Below are 21,210 nucleotides of genomic sequence, written 5' to 3'. Positions count from 1 at the left end.
TTGAACCTGGATCTTGTTGGACCAATGCCAGAACCACACCATCCTCTTCCATGATCACTATGTGGAAGCAAGCCACTTCCCGAAGGCAGCACAGGAAGCTTCTGCAGGGCCTCTGAGAGTCAGGCCCCTTGTCTTTCTCATTCATCCTGATTATTGAGACCTCAGACCCCTTTGACATCCAAAGTGGCGTGAAGCAGGGCTGTGTTCTTGCACCAACCTTGTTTGGGATTTTCTTCGCTGTCCTGCTGAAGCAGGCCTTTGGAACTGCAACAGAAGGCATCTATCTCTGGACCAGATCAGATGGAAAGCTCTTCAACCTCTCCAGACTGAGAGCAAAGTCCAAAGTCCAGCTGAAATGTCTGCGTGACTTCCTCTTTTCCGACAATGCAGCTGTCACTACCCACTGTGCCAAAGATCTCCAGCAGCTCATGGATCGTTTTAGCAAGGCCTGCCAAGATTTTGGACTGACAATCAGCCTGAAGAAAACACAGGTCATGGTTCAGGATGTGGACTCACCTCCCTGCATTACAGTCTCTGCACATGAACTGGAGGTTGTCCATGACTTTGTGTACCTTGGCTCAACGATCTCTGACACTCTTTCTCTCGATACCGAGCTAAACAAGCGCATCGGTAAAGCAGCTACCACGTTTTCCAGACTCACAAAGAGAGTCTGGTCCAACAAGAAGCTGACGGAACATACCAAGATCCAGGTCTACAGAGCTTGCATCCTGAGTACACTTCTGTACTGCAGCGAGTCATGGACTCGCCGCTCACAACAGGAGAGGAAACTTAACGCTTTCCACATGCGCTGCCTCCGACGCATCCTCGGCATCACCTGGCAGGACAAAGTTCCAAACAACACAGTCCTGGAACGTGCTGGAATCCCTAGCATGTATGCACTACTGAAACAGAGACGCCTGCGTTGGCTCGGTCATGTCATGAGAATGGATGATGGCTGGATCCCAAAGGATCTCCTCTATGGAGAACTCGTGCAAGGAAAGCGCCCTACAGGTAGACCACAGCTGCGATACAAGGACATCTGCAAGAGGGATCTGAAGGCCTTAGGAGTGGACCTCAACAGGTGGGAAACCCTGGCCTCTGAGCAGCCCGCTTGGAGGCAGGCTGTGCAGCATGCCCTCTCCCAGTCTGAAGAGACACTTGGCCAACAGTCTGAGGCAAAGAGGCAAAGAAGGAAGGCCCATAGCCAGGGAGACAGACCAGGGTCAGACTGCACTTGCTCCCAGTGTGGAAGGGATTGTCACTCCCGAATCGGCCTTTTCAGCCACACTAGACGCTGTGCCAGAACCACCTTTCAGAGCGAGATACCAGAGTCTTTCGAGACTGAAGGTTGCCAACAGGTACCTGGGCAATGGCTTCCACAGCCCAAGACACAGGCAGTACCAGGCTCTGCACCCTGAGACATGACTTGACTTACCTGATCTGGGACAACATTTGTAGCCTTGGGCCTCCACAGCATTGAGCTATCCAACTGATTTACGTGAGAGTCACTTTAATGAGAGCTCCTGTCACACCTCACCTGCTGCGCACTCATGGCATGTTCCATGCCAGCTGCCTTCTCTCCTGCTTAGGTCATTGCAGCAAGGAAGCGGGGGGGGGGGGGGCGACGACAGCCGTTGCTTTCCTCCTCCTCCTCCTCCTCCTGCTCTTCTCTGCCTTTTCCAAACACCAGGCATGGGAAGAGGAGGCAGAGGTCTGCCACTGTGGGTCTCGGGTTGGGAGTGAGGAGGAAGCCAAGTCATCACCACTGCTAGCTCTCTTTCCAACCCAGAGTGCCAGGAAAGGAGGGGGCAGTATCCTCTCTACACCCCTCTGTCAGCACTCCAGCAGTGCAGAAAAAGGGTCAGAAAGTGGGGCTGTTCTCTCCATGTCCCTCTGTCATTCTGCAGGCAGCAGTGGGATATGAGCATCCAAAGTCCTCCAGGGAAGGGGGCATGGAAGCTCAAGAGGAACCCAGGAAAGGATCTTGCCCAAAGCCCCTGAAGCCCTAGTACTGACACTGTGTACAGGGCCAGTCTGGAGCCTCCCACCTTCTGCTGCCTGAGTCAAATACTTCCCCTGGCCTCACGGAAAGGGGGTCCTCAAGGGACACCTTGGAAGCGAAACACTTGCTGTGGAAGCAGGATGGGCACCAGGAAGCAGAGTCTGGAGGCATGGATGTTCTTCCAAGTGAAGTGGAACATCTTTTGGTGACAAGCTACAGAGAACACTCTGGGGTGAGGTTGCACCTCCAGCTCATTTGCGTCTTACACCCCCAGCTTTTGTACCTCTTCTCCCTGCACTTCCTGTGTGTCAGATCTGGGTTTCTGGGCCCAAAGTGATTATTGTTAACTTTTGTGAAGAATAATTGCAACTTTCCCAACAACTTTTACCAAAGAACATGCATCCGAGAAACATAGCTGTTGGGGATTTTTTTCTCCTCTTCCAGGATGTCAGTATTTACTGTTGCAGGCTTGATGATGGACATATTGCTGCCTTTGGTGACTTGCAGTGAACTAATGAATTGAAGTGGCTCAGAGAAGACGTTACTGGCAGTGCTTTGTTTTAAAAACGTATAACATACACATAGGATCCTGTGTCAAAGCTCATGGTATATCTCTGCAATTTGGCAGTGAAAGATGAAAGAGACAAAGCCAAGGTGCACCAGCATGGTTGAAAGGCTCAGCAGGGGGAGAGTAACTCACAAGATTTGTGTGCCACCATCTTGGATCTCAAATGCCCCCTCCCACTGTAGAGTGCAGTGTATACTCCAGCAGCACAGCACTGCATGTTATGGCTAGACATTGTAACGTGTTCTATGTGGGGCTGCTCTTGAAGACAGTTCAGAAACTGCAACTAGTGCAGAATGCGGCGGCCCGTGTAGTTACTGGAGGTAGGCAGTTTGACTCTGTCAGTCCGCTTCTCCAGCAGCTGCACTGGCTGCCCATTCTTTTCCGGGCCCAATTCAAGGTGTTGATTTTGACCTTTAAAGCCCTATACTGCTCTGGGCCAGGGTATCTTAGAGATCGCCTACTCCTGTACAATCCGGCTCGTCCTTCTAGGTCATCAGAGAAGGCCTTTTTACAAGTGCCACCGCCTAGGGAGGTACGTGGGGCGGCGGCAAGAAAGAGGGCCTTCTCAGTAGTAGCAACAACGCTATGGAATTCCCTTCCCCTTGACTTAAGAACGGCTCCCTCTCTTGAAACTTTCTGGCGAGGCCTGAAGACCCTTCTATTTAGACAAGCCTTCCTGGCCTTTTTAACATCTTTTTAACATCTCTTAACATTTTTTAACATCTGCTCACAGGCCTGATCCTTTTCTAATTTGCTCAAGAGCTCTTACCTGATTAGTTTTTTATCTGACTACTGTTTTTATGATATGTTATGTTTTTATCTGCTTTTAAATTATGTTTTTAACTTGTTTTAACCTTGTTGTAAGCCGCCTTGAGCCCCTTCGGGGAGAAAGGCAGGGTAATAATAATAATATGGACTTGCAGGGAGTAGGACTGGGTCCTGAGCTTCACAATAAGGTTGGTGGTGTGTGCAGCCCTCCTGTTATCTCTCAAGGGGTGCTTCGCCCAACTTAGGCATCCAGGGAAGTGGCGAGGGTCACAAACCATTGAATCTTCCATTCCGGCAGGATGTGGAGTGGGAACGTTTCGTCTCCATTTGGGGGGTATGAAAAATACAGCTGTGTCATGTAAACCAGCTCTGTCCAAATCTGAATTCCAAAGATCAATTGAGGTGTGTGTGTGTGTGTGTGGGGGGGGGGGGTTATTATATGGTTCCAGAGGATGGTCAGAAATGTGGTCTTCCTGTTCTGAGGCTCTGTGACCTCTTGCCAGGAGTCCTTCCAAGAGCCACGGTCCTGGTCTGGCTGTCCAGGCAGGTGCTCAGCACCAAGGACCCGTGTTTGGCTGCCTGTCTCTCCATACTGTACTTTGATTAGTCAGAAACAGAAGTAAAATACAGACCACGTAAGAGGGGTGAGGTGGGGTGATAAGAGAAGGTGAGTCTAGAGACTGTGAAGATGATTTCCTGTGCCTTCATTCCAAACTTGGGACTTCAGTTGTTTGAGGGTCAAATTAGTGAAATGATCCAATGCCCTGCAGGTGTCTGCAACTTTTAAAATAAGCATTTACAGTTACATGGTATAGAAGTGAGAGTGTGAAATGGCCCTCTGAAGTACAAACCTCCCCCTCCCCCCACAATAAACTCACATGTGTTCGCATTGTGGCCCATAACAGTGATGCTTTATGTATTCACAGCACTTCCGGTCCTTGCAACTGCCTTTGAAGGGAGGTGAGCACCATTATCCCCCCATATTGCAATGGTGGGGGATGGATGGACCTGAGGTTGGAAGCCAGGCCAGAGTCCGGGTGGGGCCCTCCTGTTTGCGAGGGACGCTGGCTCCTGCCCCACGCTTGCTCCTGTCTGCTCTCAGTTTGGAACAATATATTGTGAATGATCCCCTAATTAGCCTGTTGTCACTGCACGTCCCATTACCTTCCTGCATTCGGCACGCCACAGAGACAGGATGTTTCTGCTTAAATGGTGCTCCTGTGGTTTGCATTCAGCATTCACAGGCTGGTGGCAAAAATGCTTGAGAGATGATAGGCATCAAAGCGGGTCCTTCAATCAAGCGTAGTGATTTGCCCCGTTACGCTGCTCAGCCCTGTGGCTTCCAGGAACCCAGCCGTGCTGCCCTGTGCTTATCTGGTTTTCCATCTGCCCACAGGACGCTCCAAAATTAGAAGAGTCTCTTTCGTGAAGGGGAATTTTTTGAAACAAGCTGTAGTGTTTGCCAACCGCCAGCCACTCCCTCGAAAAGACAGGATGGCTTAAGGCATCTGAAGCTGTTTGGGGGAGATCCTTTCCAAGGAGGAGTTTCACGCCTGATGTTAACAAGACCTCTGAGACAGGACTCTAATTGTGCATTTCCAAGGTGTGATGCAAAATGAAAAAAGAACATTCCCCCTCCCCCCCAGCAGTGCACATTCTAGCAGGGCCTTAGCTGGGTGAGGCCAGCAGTTTGCCCCCCCCCCCTAGCATTTTTTCCAAACCTGTCCTCTTTATCTAATCTGGCATCAGTTGGGGGTGATTTGAAGCCCTTTTTGCAACATTTTTTGTGCACAGGAAGGAAGAAAGCTTGGTGCTTCTGGCAGGGATTGGGGAGGAGAGAGAGAGTGCATGTGTGTAGAGTGAGTAGAACAGGGTCCTGGGGGGGCTCCTTGGAAGTTATGACCTCTGGTCACCCTGCCCCCATCCAGAGCACATGGAGAGCAGAGCTGGTCAAGAGCAGCTACAAGAAGGTTGGAAGAAATTTCTACTTGTGTACTGTTGGCAACCTTCAGTCTCGAAAGACTCTGGTATCGCGCTCTGAATGGTGGTTCTGGTACAGCGTCTAGTGTGGCTGAAAAGGCCGATTCGGGAGTGACAAACCCTTCCACACTGGGAGCAAGTGCAGCCTGTCCCTGGTCTGTCTCCCTGGCTATGGGCCTTCCTTCTTTGCCTCTTTGCCTCAGACTGTTGGCCAAGTGTCTCTTCAAACCGGCGGAGTCCATGCTGCACAGCCTGTACTGTACTGGTTCTACTTGTACTGGTTGGGGAAAGGGAGGGTGCTATTTCTTCTACCGTGGAACATGCTAATTACTACAATGGTACTGCTGTGGGGGGGGGGGCAGGGAGAAATGTTTCTGTTGGGAGAAATCATGGGGGCAGGTTCTTGTCTTTCAGATATACTTTTAAAATTAATGGCTGCTGCTTGGGGGCTGGGGAGATCCTTCTTCTGGTGGGAGAAAAGAACCAAGAACTTAAGTGTGGGAAATGTTCTAAGCAGGGGCGCATCCAGGGGAGGCCATGGGTGCATACCCCCCCCAACTGTCTTGCAAGCAGGGAAGCGTGCCCGCCTGGATGGAGAGCAAAATCAGGTGTCAGGGGAACACCCACTGGGCAGTCAAGGAGATTGCTGGGTGGGTAGACCTGGGCTCCAGTTCCAGCCAAACAGCCACAGAGGCCTGAGGGGGGACATGATTGAGACATATAAAATTATGCAAGGGATGGCTAGAGAGATGTTCTTTTCCCTCTCACATAACACCAGAACCAGGGGACATCCACTAAAATTGAGTGTTGGGAGAGTTAGGACGGACAAAAGAAAATATTTCTTTACCCAGCGTGTAATTAGTCTGTGGAAGTCCTTGCCACAGGAAGTGGTGATGGCAACTTGCTTAGATGCCTTTAAGAGGGAATTGGAGGAAAGTCCATCACAGGTTACAAGTCATGATAGGTATGTGCAAGCTCCTGATTTTAGAAGTACAGATGCAGGAGAGGACACCGGGATGCAGGTTGTGACTTGCTGTCTTTTGTGCTCCCTGAAGCACTTGGTGGGCCACTGTGAGATACAGAAAGCTGGACTAGATGGGCCTTTGGCCTGATTCAGCAGGGCTCTTCTTATGTTCTTATGTAGGCTATAAGCTCAATCAGGAGCCCAGGTCTACCCAAGCAGGTAAACCTGGGCTCCAAGTCCAGACGGCAGCCCAGGTCTACCCACCCAGCAAATGGTCACAGAGGCGATAAGCTCAATAAGGAATCCAGGTCTACCCTGTTGGTAGACCTGGAGCCCAGATCTATCCACCTGGTTGACCTGGGCTCTGAAGGTAGTGCTCAAGGCCCTCCCCCCATACAGACACTGGATCCACCCCTGATTCTAAGGAGATTCAACTCTCAGAAAGATAGGAGAATTCAGCTCTACTAGGTAGATCCAATAATTCAAATCTTCTGTACTCTGCTTTTTAAAAGTAATGAATATTGTAAAAAACTAATGTTCCAATGGCATTACTGTATTTGACTTGCATATCTTTCCTCTTGCTTTTAGGTAAATAAATTTTATTTTAGTATGTTTCAATGTATCAGCAATGTGTCATCAGCTAATGAAAGGCTTTCAATACAAGCAAGTACTACCTGTATCACAGCGATATGTTTTACTTTTGCAGGGATGCAAACCTGTGTATTGAGCTGGTGTGTAAAATGAAAGGATATGTTGCATGTTATTTCTATGTAGACAAATACATTGCATACAGAGATGCATTGATTCTATGCAAATTATTGTTACATTGCTTTACAGATAATGAATGCATGTTTCAATAACCCCCCAAAAATACTTTCTCTTCATGAAATTTGAGGGGGTTACGGGTCTTTGATGTTTCTCCACACTTATCCCTTCATTTTGCACACCAGTATAGATACCCAACATAATTGCCCCCCCTGAAAAAATAGTCGGCCCCCCCCATCTCTAGAATCCTGGCTACGGGCCTGGGTCTTTGAGTTTTTCTGCGACATGAAAATTCTACTAACGAGGCAGCATCAGCAGGGGATGAAAGACTGCAAATAATGGTGACCTGAATGGAGCAAAGAGATTCCAAAAGGAGTTTTGGGCATTTGATGTTTCTCCAGACTTATCCTTTCATTTTGCCCACCAGTATAGATACCTGACACTTGCCCCCCTTGAAAAAATAGTTGCCCCCCCCACCTCTAGAATCCTGGCTACGGGCCTGCTAACAGCCCAATCCTAACAAGAATTTCTGCTGCCGTGAATGGCTGTACAGCAGCACATACAGGGCGTCGCTGGCAGCTGTTTTGGAGCCACCACCGTTTGGAGCACAGATAGGCCAGGAGGCAGGCCGTGGTAGGAGCGGGGCAGGGAGAGGAAGAAACAGAGAGTGTCTGGATGAGGAGGAGGCAAGCGGGAGGCAGAACAAGGGAGGGAGGGGGTGGATCCCAGTGACACTGGCATGTGCCAGGATCCTATCGCCGCTCCTTCTCCTCTCCCCTCTCCCTGACTCTCCTTGGTTCTGCACCAGCAAAATAGCTTGCACACATCCAAGGAGACCTGTTCAGGCAGTGGAGGCTCGTCCCAGGGTAGGGAGGTTTGCCATGAGGAAACCCCTGTGAATGCCCCTCCCACTTGCTGTGGTGCTTGCTGTGTTGGCGTGGTTGCATCACCAGCCCAATCCTGTTTAGTTAGGATTGGGCTGTGAGTGTAGAGCTGGCAACGGGCCAGTTGCCTGCCTGCCTGCCAGCCAGCCCCCCCACCCCCCATGTGTGAGAAAGCAGCTGGTCAGCCAAGATTCTGCCTCTTAGCATCACTGGTCCTACTGCCAAAAGAATGATGCCCAGAAATGCTGGAGATAAATGGATACTAAGAGGATGGAGGGTGCTGGGAGGGGGCACACCTCTCAGTTCTTGCAATCTGTGCATGAGGCTGCAAAATGCTCCTGGCGATAACAAACCACTGCAGGTCCTCGCCTTTCACAGGCTCTTGCTTGCTTCCGCAGAAATGGAGAAAAGCTCTTTTCCCTGTGCCTTTGGTTGCCACTGCAGCAATCTCTGAAGAACAAGAGATTAGGGAGGCACAAGGCTATTTGATGATGACGTCTCCGTCAAATCTGTCCCAGTCATTGGCATCCCTAAACATTCATGTCTGGGTTTTTTTGCATTCTAGTTATTTTCATCCCACTGTGACTGAGCAATTGGGCAACAAATTCCATGTTGTGTATCCTAAGCCTCTTGTTCCAGTCCAAACCGAAACCCTACCTTTGTGTCTTAAAAATAAAAAAGTACATCTAATACATGTATTGGGGCACAAATGTCGGGGACTCAAAAAGATCAAAGACAAATATCCAAGGCCAGAACGCATTTGACCAAGGCACAGTTAGTTGTCCACGAAGCAGTGGTCCTGCCACTGATGGATGATTGTACTGGCTGCACATGCTCACACCTCTGCCTTTCTCCCCCTTGCCTACAGCAGCTTTATGCTCTCAGTCAAAAGGCGTATTCATAAAGCACTGTACACACACACAAACACACACACACCTCATATATACCACATCAAAGGCAGCACCTGCAGAGACATGGCCACTAGAAAAGGAATTATTTTATTCATTTTTGGACACTGCAATTTACAAAGACAGGGAAGTTCTGTCACTTACAAAGCAAAGCAGAATTCAGCAATTCAGTCACTACTGCCAGGCTCACCACCTTCCTGGACCTGATCTGCCCTCCTCCCTGCCTCCCCATCACCAATCCATTCCACCCTCACCTCACTGTCTCCCTCCCATCCACCCCCACTCTGACTTATTGGTGCTGGGGGACATCTAGGGGACCCTGTTGGACCAGCACTGCCACTCACTACTTGCAGTGGTGGCCTGGCTGCTCTCAAGAGCAGGTATTATTTGCAACCACTGTAAAGCACCTAATGCTGCCAGAATGCAAGTTCCAGCAGCATTAGATAAGCACAGGATTACACCACCAGTCGCTCTTTAGTACCCTAAATGACTGGCAGATGTGCGATCACGAAGAAGAAAAAACTTTGCAGAAAAGAGAAATTTACCTAATTCAAAGCGAAGAGGCCCACCCACCGGAAAGCTCACCTGCACAAGCTCCTTCAGTGTGAATGGCAGCTATTGTGCTTCTGCACAGGGGTCATTCATTTCAATCAACACAGAAGTTCTTGGAGCCAGTGGGTAAGTCCTGCCTGCCCCTCAAAGCCACAGCAGGAAGTTTCCTCATTCAGAATTAGTGGTTCATCTCAGACCTTCATTCCTGAGCCCCCACCCCATTTAGAAACATTTCTTGAGACAAATTTCACCACCACAGAAAAACTCCCAACCTGCCCTCCTTCAAAAGCCGAAACTTCCCCGTGCGAGGGAATAGCCCAGCTTGTTTCGGTTCCCAATGAAAGACATCAGCCCTGTGTAGGTGTCAATGAAGATGGGCTCGTTCACCACGGTGACTCCCCCGGTCCTGCCGGGCACCGGATCTCTTCTTTGGGCATTCTGCACAGCTTCCACCAACTGAGCGGTGAACGTGGACAACTGGAGAGGAACAAGAGGAAACAGCTGAAATGGTCACACTCTTTGTCAGTGCTGATGTATCGGGAAGGCTTGCATTCTTAATACTAGACTAATATTGCGATGTTATAGCAGAATAACCACTGTTGTTGCTCAGCGATACATTCATTGCCTGCAGAAGAGCCCAGGTTTAGGTCCTGCAATTCCACTTAAAAGGAAGAGTCTCTGCTTGAGACTGCAGATGCCCAGAAGCAGCTCTGCAGTCCTTAGCATTGTGCCCTCCAAGACCCCTTGTGGAGTATGCCAGCCCTATTTGTGGCCCTTGAGCTCCAGGCTAAGACCACCTGGACAACCGAGTCGTGCACTGCTAATGAACTGGCCACCTGCCCCACCAGAGGTTGTCCACCATCATAGGTTGTCCTGCAACTGTCTTTCGGGCCAAGGTATTAGCCATGCCAATGACTTTTCCTGAGCCAGCCTCCAAGTACATAAGAAAACATAGCAGGGGCATTGGATCATTTCTTCTAGCCCTCCATCTTCAAGACTCAAGCCCCCTTCCACCCCCATGAGTAATACCTGCTCAGTGTACCAGAGATCCGATTCTAGGCAATCTGTGGCCCACCTTTGGCCAGAGCCAAGTTCCCCTTTGACTGGATCACTGTGGGCTTCATAGAGCCCTTTCTCCACAAGCCATGGGGGTGCAGCTGTACTCTGATCATAATCCATTATGCTACCTGATATTCTGAAGCAGTTCCCCTGAGGAATATGAGGGCAGTAGGTGTGGCTAAGGCCTTACTACACTTGTGCTCACAAATGTACTTCCTTAAGGAAATTTTGGCCAACCATGGAACATAAGAAAAGCCCCACTGGATCAGGCCATAGGCCCATCTAGTCCGGCTTCCTGTATCTCACAGCAACCCATCAAATGCCCCAGGGAGCACACCAGATAACAAGAGACCTCATCCTGGTGCCCTCCCTTGCATCTGACATAGCCCATTTCTAAAATCAGGAGGTTGCACATACACATCATGGCTTGTAACTCGTAATGGATTTTTCCTCCAGAAACTTGTCCAAGCCCCTTTTAAAGGCGTCCAGGCCAGATGCCATCACCACATCCTGTGGCAAGAAGTTCCACAGACCAACCACACGCTGAGTAAGAAATATTTTCTTTTGTCTGTTCTAACTCTCCCAACACCCAATTTTAGTGGATGTCCCCTGGTTCTGGTGTTATGTGACAGTGTAAAGAGCATCTCTCTATCCACTTTGTCCTTCCCATGCATAATTTTGTATGTCTCAATCATGTCCCCCCTCAGGCATCTCTTTTCTAGGCTGAAGAGGCCCAAACGCCGTAGCCTTTCCTCATAAGGAAGGTGCCCCAGCCCAGCAATCATCTTAGTTGCCCTCTTTTGCACCTTTTCCACTATATCCTTTTTGAGATGCTGCAACTAGAACTGGACACAATACTCCAGGTGTGACCTTACCATCGATTTGTACAAAGGCATTATAATATTAGCAGTTTTGTTCTCAATACCTTTTCTAATGATCCCAAGAAAAGAAATTGGCCTTCTTCACTGCTGCCGCAAATTGGGTCGACACTTTCATCGACCTGTCCACCACCACCCCAAGATCTCTCTCCTGATCTGTCACAGACAGCTCAGGACCCATTAGCCTATATATGAAGTTTTGATTTTTTTGCCCCAATGTGCATGACTTTACACTTACTTACATTGAAACACATTACAGCACATTACTACACATTACATATGAACACATTACTACAGCATCTCATTCCCTAGGAATAACCCAGGAGTTTACTTCCATCTTCCATCCACAAACGGACAGTGTGGTTGACTACTTCAACCCAGTGGCATACCTAGAGGGTGTGCAAATCACTAAATTTGTCAGAGAGCCTCACTGCAGCGTGCTAGTGACCCCTCCCCCTCCCCCTCGGAGCCATTCCGGGCAGGGGGAGTAAAACGTAGGTATACACCTCCGTTTTGCTCCCCCTGCCTGTGCATGCTGCGGTGAGGCTCCCTGCAAAACTTAGTGCTTTGCACCCCCTCCAGCAGTGCCATTACTTCAACTGGCCCAAACCACTGATCTGGAAATTAGCACAAGACCATCTAACCCAGTGGACCTATTTTTGGACCCAATCATGTTAACTCAGGGTTTACTCTCAAGGAAACCCGACGAGCTTTCATGAGATTTGAACAATTTTTTGGCAGGAAACCCTGAGGGCTGCTGCACCTCTTGGAGTAAATGAAGATTGCTCTGGAAGAGTCAGCACTCCAGTATCTCTAGCTGCTACAAGATTGGCCAGAACTGGCCTGACAGTTAGAAGTCACCACCCGTGGCAAGCCCAGACCTACGAGAAACATACTATGGTAGAAGCACCAAGGAGAGGTGGTTGGAGGAAGGGAACAAGATACTGCTCTGGGGTTCCCTGTTTCTTCAACAACAAACAGGCCAGTGGGTGACTTCCTGTGACTCAAGTCCCATGTCACGGACTTGGGAAATTCACTGTGGGGCCCATCAAACTCTAACCCACTGGAGCCACATCGACCATCAACCCGACTTGATGAGTAGGGGTATGGTATGGACCCTGTATGAACCCTGTCAAAAGAAAAATCTTATCTGACTGAGCTGGTGGTCAACTCTGAAGATGATGAGCACTAGTGGGATTCACGGGTGACCTCTGAGGGCAATACCTCTTTGGGCCCAGAACTGACAGTCCTACAGGTGCTGTGAGTCTGGGCTTTTTTTGGCTTTTTTTTGTTCATCAGATTTTATGCTTTTGGGGTACTGGATTAATTATGGTTTGGGACCAACTCTGCCTGCCTGTGGGTCTCCTTGCTGGCCACCTGCTTAACCTCTAGCTTTGCTAATAAACAGACATCACAAACACAGCACACAATGTCCAGTCTCTCCGCCTTAGAGAGAGTTCACGAAAATGGACTGCCTTAGAAATCTTAGAGCACTGCTTAGGGAATCTGAAACACTGGATTTCCCAAGTGGTTCTTGGAGCCAAAGGATGCCCCCACCCACCCATGATGGAAATACACTGGGAGAAACAGAGAAGCTAAACCGGCTCCTGGGAGGTTTCTGTGGGTGGCTTCCCCTTTTACTCTCCCCTGTAACCGGATGAGGAAAGGAGAGCAAGCTGCCCATGTGGCAGAGGAGCTCATGCTTGGCTGTCCGGAGCAAGCAGTGTGATGGGTAACTCAATCCCCCTCTCAACCTGAGTGTTTATGAACAGGCAGCTTCTTCCCCCTCCATGAAGAATGCTGCCCCCCCCCCAAAGCTGGTAACATGACACAGAGGAAAGTGAGAGTTGCAGGGGGTACAGACTTCTCATTCCAACACTGCAGGTCTTAGGACCAGCCAAAGCTCCCAAGATGCATTTCTTGTGCCCGCAAAGGATGCCTGCTGTGCTCTTTGTGCCCATTCAGGGTTGCCAGCGGTCTGGGAGAGACTTCAGACAAACAGGAGCATCCTCTGAATGCCAGGAGCACCAAGGCTCCTGTTACAGGCCAGCTGGACATGTGGACATCTGCCAAGCCATGGAGGATAAACAAAGGGAGACAAAAATTGGGAGGAAACAGAGAACAAAGTGACTGGCATGAATCCCTTGAGGCTGTGGCCTCTTCTTCTCAGGACCCGCTATGGGGAGCAGTTCCACTTATGCTACACAACGATGTGCTGTGGACGTTGGTGGCAGACGGTGGTGGTGGTGGTGCGTTACAGTAATCAATGTGTGCCATTCTGCCCCCCCTACCCTTCCTGCTTCTTGACCTGATTACTGGAGGGGGGGGGGAGAAGCTGCAGCTGGCAGAATCTCCCCTCTGTGTAACCCTTGCAAACGTGGAAGCCTTGTCAGAGTCTGGGGGATATTCCTAGCACCTCAATGCCCCCCCATGAACCCTCTGGCGTTGCCACCCCTCCTAGTCTTCCTTGCTGGTCCACCTTCTTTCTTCCAAGAGAGGCCAGCCCCTCCTTCCCTTCCCAGGCCCCTTGATTTCTTCGTCCTTCAACACCAGTCTCTGCCCCCCCCCCCAGTCTTCTTGGGCTTTTGCTATCCAGCCCACTGTTCTACTCAGGACCAGATGAGATGCAACTTCATTGTTCCATGAGTTCTATGTTCAGATCTCCCAGCAGCTTTTCCTTTCTTAAAAGCAGCCTTGGGGGGGTTGGGTTCAAATGGGGCCGTGGCACAGTGAAAGGGGAGAAATGCTTTGTGCCTGCCCAACAGCCCCAATCCAAGGCATCCTGCTTCTAAAGCTGCTCTTAGACACTAAAGGGGGCAAAAAAGACTCCTAAGCCTTCCCTACTTGGCTGACACTGGCATGGGGGAGTGGCCATATAAGCCAGAGAATCTGTGCAGGGAAATCTCAAGGCTGTGCTTGTGTAAGCGAATTGATCCACGCCACTTGCCTGGGGAAAGTAGGTCGCCACTTTAATATATGCTGTCATCAGAACAAACTGCCTGCCGAGTCATCTGCAGATGCAAATCCTTGGAGACGGGTGTGTCGAAGCCCCACCACCCCGGACAGAAACCTGCGTGGGGTTCTCCTCAACCAGGGCAGCCACCAGGAAGTGATGCAGACATGCCCCAGAATGCAGAGTACTGCAAAACTCAGGGCAAGCCGCCCCCTACACTCCTTTGTCTCGGCTCTCTAGCCCGTGTACAAACACTCGGAAGGGAAAATGGACAGTCAGCTCAAGTTCTGTCACCTCTCAGCCTCTGCCCTGGCAGCAGGTTCCCCTTCCCTTCCTCCTTGCAGTGCTGGTTCATCTCCCCCACTTTAACTTTGGTTTCCTCTTTATTATGTTCCTCTGCCTCAATCACTCTCCATCCCTCAAGGAACATTAAACCTAGAGTGGGTTTGCTAAACCTCTTGGATAGTTTTGCAATTGCCCTCCCGACATTATCTATAGGAACAGGAGGGAGCAAAAGAGACCAATGTCACTCAAAGGGAAGGAGATCCCCACTTCTCAGTGGCACAATTTTGCATGAGCTGACGTTTCTGTGTGGTCTTAAAGGGCAACCCCACATATGTAGAGCATGCTACAGTAATCCAAGAGAAACCAGTGTGCCAACCAGTGGCTTCATGCATGTGTTGAATAATATGGGGGGCAGAACTGAAACCCATGGGATACAAACTTCTGGAATCTCTCTTCCAGGAAGGACCATAAGAACATAAGAACAGCCCCACTGGATCAGGCCATAGGCCCATCTAGTCCAGCTTGCTGTATCTCACAGCGGCCCACCAAATGCCCCAGGGAGCACACCAGATAACAAGAGACCTGCAAGGCTTCCTGGGAATTGTAGTTAAGAACGTAAGAACAGCCCCACTGGATCAGGCCAAAGGCCCATCTAGTCCAGCTTCCTGAATCTCACAGTGGCCCACCAAATGCCCCAGGGAGCGTGCCAGATAACAAGAGACCTGCAAGGCCTCCTGGGAATTGTAGTTAAGAACATAAGAACAGCCCCGCTGGATCAGGCCATAGGCCCATCTAGTCCAGCTTCCTGTATCTCACAGTGGCCCACCAAATGCCCCAGGGAGCACACCAGATAACAAGAGACCTCATCCTGGTGCCCTCCCTTGCATCTGGCATTCTGACATAACCCATTTCTAAAATCAGGAGGTTGCGCATACACATCATGGCTTGTACCCCATAATGGATTTTTCCTTCAGAAACTTGTCCAATCCCCTTTTAAAGGCATCTAGGCTAGACGCCAGCACCACATCCTGTGGCAAGGAGTTCCACAGACCAACTGCACGCTGAGTAAAGAAATATTTTCTTTTGTCTGTCCTAACCCGCCCAACACTCAATTTTAGTGGATGTCCCCTGGTTCTGGTGTTATGTGAGAGTGTAAAGAGCATCTCCCTATCCACTCTGTCCATCCCCTGCATAATTTTGTATGTCTCAATCATGTCCCCCCTCAGGCATCTCTTTTCTAGGCTGAAGAGGCCCAAACGCCGTAGCCTTTCCTCATAAGGAAGGTGCCCCAGCCCCGTAATCATCTTAGTCGCTCTCTTTTGCACCTTTTCCATTTCCAGACCAAAGCCTCTGAAAAACTGTGTTCCCCTCTCATTCCTGCGGAGTGAGGACCATCCCAGTTGATGGTATTGAATGCCACTGAAAGATCCAGCAGACCCCACAGGGAGGCACCCCTGTCATCAACTAAGATAACCCAGATTTTTCCTTTCCTCCAAACCAGCCAGACACTGTGACTGAATTGGATAAAGATGATCAGACTCATCTAGGAATTCCTGGCGTTGGGTTGCCACTATCTACAACAAATATTTTTGGTTTATTAAAAATAATAGTATTTGAACATCCCTCGATCTAAAAAAACTCGGTTTGGGGACAATTCTACAAGCTGAGGGCCCCAAAGTGGTTCATCTGTTCCTCCTGAAGAACACAGACTGTGTCAACATCCTTCTTGTTCACTATTCAAGTCCACTTGACTCCTGACCATTTCATGGGTCCCTTTCGGGGAGAAGGGCGGGATATAAATAAAGTTTATTATTATTATTATTATTATTATTATTATTATTATTATTATTATTATGGTGGCTTGAAGCAAGTCACATTCTTGCTGACTCAGATGCTTTGCTGCAAGTCAGTTGTGCAAGGAATTTGTGATGGTGAAAACAGCTTCCTTGCCTTTGCTGAACTATTCTCATGCCCCCCAAACAGCCTGTTCTTTCCAAGATAATTTGATTTAAACTGAGAGCTGTCAATATATCGACCAAGTCTAATACCAACAGGCTCTCTTGAAAATATGGTTTTTAACTCTTTGGTGACCAACTCCCTGTGTAAACATTGGCCCGGTTGACAGGCTCTCTCAGATTACAGACACAGATTTGGGGGGAAAGAGGGCAGTTAATTGCTACTTGTTATCTCCTTTGAAGGGTTGGAGGTGTCAAGCAGCACTGTGGATTGATAGCAGGGAAGGCAACTGCAGTCCATGTGCCACCTTGTAGCTGATAGCTGGTCGGGTAGGAAGGGCTGAAAAATCAAATTTAAAAATTTTGTTGAAGGCAAATGGATTGGGTGGATTTGTCTGCAAAAGTTTTGCTGAAGCCACAGCATCAAAACATCTGCAGCTTGAACGTGTTCTTTTGTCACTACAAGAAATCCATCCCAGCCCGCTAAGATATGAGAAACTCCCTACTTCAACACCACCACATTAGGAAAAAATGACTGAAAAGGGGGCAACTCTCAAATGTTCCCCAAAGCATGGAGCGACGCAAGCATGGCGAGGGAGGTGAGTCCTTTGAACGAACCATTTCTCTTTGCTCCAATTGTATTTTCCCAGAGGAGATCAGATTACTGACATTCTTACAAGCAGATGGGAAGATAGCTTGGGGGGGGGGGAGGGGAGAAAATATTGTTTATGACCTGAGCATGTGTGGTTTTAAATCCATGGCTGGGGAGTTCATGTTTCACTCTGAAGGGAGAGGAGAGAGCTTGCCGCTCACTTTCTATTTACATTACAGGACAAAGAATCCATTATCAAAAGATCTCAGTTTCACAGAATGATACTTATGGGACATCCATGGAGTGGCCATCATGTTTTCTATGTGGCAGCGTCTATGGCAGAGCCCCACCATAGGACTTCTTTGCCCTGAGTTCTGCCGCTGGTCAGTGCAACCTTGAAGTGCTTCATGTGCATCCAAGCTATGAGCTCAGCTGAAGGCCCAACTAGGCTGCCTCTGGGATTCTTCCTCCAGATTTCCTTAAATAAAAGCAGCCCCTGGTGACTGCAATAAAGGGAGAAAGTCTGAGAGAGATAGGACAGGGGTGCTTAACCCTTCCTTTTCTGGCTGCCTTTCCTCCCCAAATTGTCCCTCTCCCTTATCTCACACATTGGGAAAAGGCAGCACAGGGGAGAAGTGCTTTCCAGCAGACACATGGAAGGAAGGGAAGAGCTAAGGACACACACCTCTCCATCCAAGCTGGTCCTCCAGGCCCACATCCAACTTCTCATGGCTGCCTGTGGTTTTTAAAAACCTTGGGAGAAGATTCCACAAGGCAGGCAATTAAACTGTTGGCATTTGGACTCAGTAGCATCGCTGGAGTAGCATCGCTGGAGGGAGTACAAAGCACTAAGTTTTGCATGACATCTCACCACACTGTGCAAGCGGCCCATCCCCCTCCCATGCAGAGTCATTCAGGGCCGCTAGAGCAAAAGGGAGGTGCATGTCCCGAAGGCCTCCCTGGAATGCCCCTCTTTTGCTCTCGAGGCCCAGCCTGGCTCCAAAAAGGAGGGAGAGGAGCCACTTGTATGATGTAGCAGGGTGCCAAGTTTGTACCCCCAGCACTACTACAGGATGCCAGTTTTCCCATTCCTTTGCTACTCCCTTTGCCTGCAGAAGTAATTTGTCCCACCTGGCAGATGGCAGTAAACCTCTGGCTGCTGTTTTTCACAGGATGCTCAGCGAAGGTTGCATAAGGGAGGTTGGTGGCCCAGGGGTTCCAGCGGGACAGGAAAGTCGGTTCTCGCTGTTTATCCCAGAAGATTCTCAGGCCTTCTCCGTCCCTCCTAGAAAGTGAGTTTAAACAGATGAGGTGTTGGCAGGCAGAAGCGAGAACACTCCTGTCCTGAACTGGAACTCCGGTGTAGAGGACGCCAGAGAAACCCCAACAGATAATATCAGGATGGAAAGAAGGGTTTCCTGGTGAAACCTGTTGGAAGGAAGAAGGGGGCTCCTCTCAGGTCAAAGTTGCAGTAATTGGGGAACAATGTTTGTTACAACCAAGCCCTGCTTGGCGGGGCTCCACCCCTTACTGGGAGGCACTGGGAGAAATGCACCTTCCTAGTGGCACCAGTGAGGAGGGGCTGCAGGAAGGCACAGGCATTTTTGCATTAGTAGGTACACTTTGAAAACAATTGCTGCTGCTTTTCTTTTTAAAAAACCCCAGTCTGATCTTTAAAAAGAGAAAGAGAGATTAGATGTTTTGAAAAAAAAATGATCAGGTTTCCCATTTCAAATGTAATTACCGAAAGCCTCCAAAACACCTCCGTGACGGGTGCCAAAACTCTGGCGTGGGTTTGTATTATCTGTGAAAACTAATAAATCATGTTTTTGCTCCCTCCCTGCCTTCTCCTCCCCACAAGGATCATGCAAGCTCAGCTCTGTCACGGGTTCCAACTTCCAAAACAGGCAAAGCAAAGGCAGAGCATCCATGACGGCACATCCTTGGAGGCACTCGCTATTCAGCAGGCATCTGCCTCTGTCTGTCCATCGTTGCCAACCTTCAGTCTCGAGAGACTCTGGTATCGCGCTCTGAAAGGTGGCTCTGGAACAGCGTCTAGCGTGGCTGAAAAGGCCAATTCGGGAGTGACAATCCCTTCCACACTGGGAGCAAGTGCAGTCTGTCCCTGGTCTGTCTCCCTGGCTGTGGGCCTTCCTTCTTTGCCTCTTAGCCTCAGTCTGTTGGCCAAGTATCTCTTCAAACTGGGAAAGGCCATGCTGCACAGCCTGCCTCCAAGCGGGCCGCTCAGAGGCCAGGGTTTCCCACCTGTTGAGGTCCACTCCTAAGGCCTTCAGATCCCTCTTGCAGATATCCTTGTATCGCAGCTGTGGTCTACCTGTAGGGTGCTTTCCTTGCACGAGTTCTCCATAGAGGAGATCCTTTGGGATCCGGCCATCATCCATTCTCACGACATGACCGAGCCAACGCAGGCGTCTCTGTTTCAGCAGTGCATACATGCTAGGGATTCCAGCACGTTCCAGGACTGTGTTGTTTGGAACTTTGTCCTGCCAGGTGATGCCGAGAATGTGTCAAAACAAAATGGAGATTTCTTTTCCTGCTTCAGGATTTAGGCCTCTAAGACACTAGTTTCTTCTCATAGTATGTGAAGCTGCCTTACATTTCATCAGAACATCAATCCATGGATCTCTTGTTTACTTTGACTGACAGAAGCCTTCAGGTATGACCCTTCTGAGTCCGATGCTTGATCTGAAAAGTGTGAGTCTGGCCACAAAGAAAGGGCCTTTCTGTGGCCGACAGTGGCAGTTTTAACCCCTGAACTATGGTTAGAGATTGGTTTTTTCATTGATAATGAAATAAAAACACATAACGCCACTTTCTGTACTTCTCATTTTTGTAAGTATTAAAAAAAACCCAAATCTGCAAAAAAAAAAAACCCACAAAACAAAACTGTTCTCTAACACCTCTACATATTCTTTAACATCTCTACATGCAGGTGGCTGCATCTGCTGACCCTATATCACCTACATACTTTAAAAGTGATTATAATTTTTAAAATATGCCTTTGAAATAATAACATGTAACACCACTTTCTGCAGTTCTCATTTTTGTCAGAAAACAAAATCTGCAAGAAATAAAACGGAGAAAGCACACCTCTCCCTACGCATCTCTGAGCTTGACCTCCAGATCTTTGATGTGCTAAGCATGCACTCTGTCACTGAACAATGGATATATTAAGTTGGAACAGCAAGAGCAGCCCATGGAAGAAAAGGAAAGTTGTGGCGCTGGAAGTGAAATCCTACAGAATGGGGGAGGGATAAGCAGTCTTCCTTCCCTGCCCTTTCTCACTCCACAGATGCTTCTGCAGCCCTCCACAGGTTCTGCACAGCTCCCATGCAGGCAGGTTTGTTTTCCCACAGGAAGACAGAGAGGAGGGCACCATGAGAAGCTGCCTAATTGACGAAGGAAGAGCAACAATAGTGGTTTGGTGGCGTAGCTGGAGGGGGGCAGAGCAGGCAGTGTGGCAGGGAGGGTCAGTGTGGTGGGCAAGCGACCCCTTCCTTCAGAGCCATTCCCAGCAAAACGGGGGAAGCAAAACGGAGCCGTACGGCTTCCACCTTTTTTGTCTACTTGAGCATCTCCTCCTCCTCTTCATCTCAAACCTCAGAGAACAAATTAAAAACGTAGCCCCGGGTGGCACGCCAGGATTTATGAGGAAATGCAGACACTGGTTCTTGCTCTGGAGGCTGGGTGTGTAAATACACCAAAGAGGGAGAACAAACAGGGAGGCAGAGCAGAGAGGGATCGACACCGGGCAGGCCTTGGACAAAGCAAGCCCTTTCCCTGAGAAACAAAGACCGGCCCTTCCCAGCCACACTGCCTGACGCTGCCCTCCAGGCGGCTGTTTAAGTTTCTCTCCACATAAAGGAAGCAGAAAGTTGGCACCCAAGAGGGCAAGGGGGGGCAGGGGTGCTACTACAGGAATGACATCAAGTGAGGTTTTTTCCCATGCCAAGTTAGTCCCTGGAGACGCTGGCACCCAGTCAGGCCAGGAGGGGGGGGCTTTTTTCCCGAGCCTGTTTACAGTTCTATCCGCAGCCTCAAGCCGTCCCCTGCAGGTGCTGCCTTTCTGTGCTCTG

At 49.4% G+C, this 21,210-nt stretch overlaps 1 protein-coding gene across 1 annotated transcript in view; it reads right to left on the bottom strand.

Annotated features, from left to right (window-relative positions):
* Positions 1–9,625: 9,625 nt before the first annotated feature.
* TPRG1 (tumor protein p63 regulated 1) overlaps positions 9,626–21,210 on the bottom strand; it is a 38,661-nt gene continuing 27,076 nt past the window's right edge. Inside the window, exons 4-5 of the mRNA XM_066621583.1 lie at positions 18,245–18,398; positions 9,626–9,868 (exon numbers count right to left, since the gene is read on the bottom strand). Coding sequence (XP_066477680.1) covers positions 9,674–9,868; positions 18,245–18,398 — 349 coding nt within the window. The 3' untranslated portion in view covers positions 9,626–9,673. The remainder of the gene's footprint in view (positions 9,869–18,244; positions 18,399–21,210) is intronic.

Source organism: Tiliqua scincoides, chromosome 3 (genome assembly GCF_035046505.1).
Source record: "Tiliqua scincoides isolate rTilSci1 chromosome 3, rTilSci1.hap2, whole genome shotgun sequence".
Taxonomy (NCBI): Eukaryota; Metazoa; Chordata; class Lepidosauria; order Squamata; family Scincidae; genus Tiliqua; species Tiliqua scincoides.
This window is presented reverse-complemented; position numbering and strand designations above follow the sequence as displayed.